Here is a 3,149-nt window from a genome sequence, read left to right on the forward strand (position 1 = left end):
ACACCCTTAAAGGATAGTAACTAGATATATCAGCATACTTTAGTACCAGAGTGCTATAGAGTGAATTTGGGATTACCACCAGGATCCTTTCCTGTAAAGTATCAGCATTAGAAGAATCCCTCCATTGACAACTGCCACTACCTGATAATAGGATTACATGCAAACTTATTATTTGTGCTATACAAAAAGCTTTCCATTGATGAACTGTACCAACTGTCCAGAAACTATCGATTTGCATTAAACGTTCAACTGGTTTATAACAAACGACTCCTCATTCTTACTACTGCTACTCTCAACATTTGCACCTTACGGTGCTAGCGTGACGAACCAGGGGCCCAGCCGCAAAAGCACCTAACACCAATTACCATCAAGGGCACCTCAACTTCCATCTGGCTAGTGTTCCCTGCAATCGAGAGTGCCCCTGAGGATTTCGGGCTGTCTTCCCATCCACTGTACGCCAGCCCAGGGAGGCATCTGCTAACCATGAGTACATGAACTATTGCACCCATCGGCCCACCGTGAGCCTCATGTGTTTTTCCCCTGTGGTTTGGTATGCTACATAAGTCCATTTTCTAGCACTCAGGTACTGAATATAATACCTCTTACTGGTCAGTAGCAATCCACAGGGTGGCTCCCTAATGGAAGGCATCAGTCTTCTGCTCCATTCTTTGGAAAGGATGCTCACTGAAGAATTACAGTCCACTATGTCCATAGAGGCATGTGGTAAAGGATAATTTTGCACATTAATCATCCGGCTGTGTCCAGGTACTTTTAGGATTCTCCTGATCGCTGGTGCATTGTGAAGTCCATTGGCTAATTTAGCTCCAACCTTTACTAGACTTTCTCTAATCCACACGTAGACTCACTGGTCTGTGCTGTGCTGCTGTAATACTGTTCTCTATACTCCCTTGGCCTGGCCAGAGCCAAGGGGCTAAAATAGCAGGTACATTGTCGACTAGGCCTATTCTGCTCCTCCATTAACTTCCTACCTTCTCCTCTGTTCTCCTCTCAACAACCAACAACTCACTTCCTTTCTATTAGCATACCCCAGACTATATATATATATATATATATATATATATGTGTATGTGATGCCAGCACCACATAGGGGTGAATAAATGTAATGACACTGCCAGCCTGTTAAAGAGAATTATAAATATATTCTATACATAGGTAAAAGTTTAACGTGTCCCCTTTTCACACAGAGTGGGGCCCTGCACAAGAAAAAACTATAAAGTAAAAAATTATAATTTTCTGATTTGATATTTAGTAATGAAGATCAGAAGCAGAAGATGAATGCTAGTCATCAGCAGAATGTGGAGGAGTTCACTCTCCTTGGATTGGACACTGTCCCTAAACTGAGTATTGTCCTGTTCATTCTCCTGCTCATCATCTACCTTCTTATACTGCTTGGCAATCTTCTCATCATGGTAACCGTGTATTTTGAGTCCCGTCTTCATTCAGCCATGTATTATTTCCTCAGCAAGTTATCTTTAGTAGACCTGTGCTACGCCTCTGTGACTGTCCCCAGGATGCTGGCCATCTTTCTATCAAATCAAACCAAGATTACTCTCGGTGGATGTATTACCCAGCTCTTCTTCTTACACTTCTTTGCAGGAACAGAGTGCATCCTACTTACCGTCATGGCATATGACCGCTATGTTGCCATATGCCTTCCACTTCGATATTCTAGTATAATGAATAGTGCCATGTGTTACTGGCTGGAAGCTTTGTGCTGGGCCATAAGCTTTATCCACTCCATCATCCAGATAATATTAACCTGTCAGCTAAAGTTTTGCGGTCCAAACAGAATCGACAATTTCTTCTGTGACATCCATCCCTTGTCTGTATTATCCTGCTCCGATATCTTCATCATTGAGATTGTATTTGTGGCAAATAGCGGTTCAATAGCTGCATTGTCTTTTATTGTCTTGCTTATCTCCTACATGGGGATTATCCGCACCATAGTGAAAACCAGATCTGATGAAGGGACAGGCAAGGCCTTTTCCACATGCGTTTCCCATCTCATTGTTGTCACCCTCTTCTTCGGACCTAGTGTCTTCATCTACTTGAGGCCCTCAGTGTCTTATGGCGCTGATAAAATGGTGTCAATATTTTATACAGTACTGACACCCTTATTAAATCCAATTATATATACTCTGAGGAACAAGGAGGTAAAAGCCGCCATCAGGTCATTTTTGGGGAAGAAACTGTTCCGTAGAGATTGAATGTGTCTATGAAGATTTACTGTTCTGTAGGAAATCACGACAAACACGTAAACTATCTATGCGTCCAGTGCAACATGATAAACGGTGGTGCTTGAAAGTTTTTGAACCCTTCAAAATTCTCAATATTTCAAATAAATTTGACCTAAAACTACTTACTGTACATCAGATAAAGATAACCAAATGAAAAAAATGAGTCAAAATACTAGACCTGGTCATTTATTTCTTAAAGGGGTTGTCCAAATTCAGCAAATGGCATTTATAATGTACAGAAAGTTAATACAAGGCACTTACTAATGTATAGTGATTGTCCATATTGCCTCCTTTGCTGGCTGGATTCATTTTTCCATCACATTATACACTGCTCATACCCAGGGGTTACCTTATGACAGAAAATAGAAACGCTAGTAGCCTTACCTTGCTCCCCGGAACTTACGTGACTTCTGAAAACATCCGGCTTGGGGGGGGAACTGGTGCAGGCGATGACAAGCCCCTCTAGCATTGTGGGTGACACTAGGGAGGCTCGTCCCCATCACCACCTTCTATTGGCTGCCCCCCCCCCAATGCCGGATGTTTTCATCTGCGCGATAGGGAGAAGAAGCATCGGCAGTGCAGGCCACAGAAGCGACGTGGATGCCGTGAAGGGATCGGGCATATGGGGGGGGGGGGGGCATTTCAGGGGTCGGATAACCACTTTAATGTTCCACTTCTGGCTTTGGCTGAAAAACTTGCAGGAAGATCTGCCACAAAACCTCCTCCAAAAAATGAATAGTTGATCCTACAGTGTTTCTTGTGCATGCATACAGGTCACACTGAGGGCTCCTCTGGGACACATATAGGGTCATTTATTGAGACCGGTGTTTTAGATGCCAGTCTTAATACCCCTGTGCTGGCGCTTGAAGCACCTACGTTATGTAGAGGTGT

General features: G+C 43.2%; 1 protein-coding gene across 1 annotated transcript; it reads left to right on the forward strand.

The window, feature by feature from the left end:
• The first annotated feature begins 1,319 nt into the window (after positions 1–1,319).
• On the forward strand, positions 1,320–2,228 carry LOC122926184 (olfactory receptor 4Q3-like). Its single transcript, XM_044277565.1, has one exon. The coding sequence runs from the start codon at positions 1,428–1,430 to the stop codon at positions 2,226–2,228; it is 801 nt and encodes a 266-aa protein (XP_044133500.1). The 5' UTR covers positions 1,320–1,427.
• Positions 2,229–3,149: the final 921 nt, after the last annotated feature.

The sequence above is a fragment of the Bufo gargarizans genome, chromosome 2 (assembly GCF_014858855.1).
Source record: "Bufo gargarizans isolate SCDJY-AF-19 chromosome 2, ASM1485885v1, whole genome shotgun sequence".
NCBI lineage: Eukaryota > Metazoa > Chordata > Amphibia > Anura > Bufonidae > Bufo > Bufo gargarizans.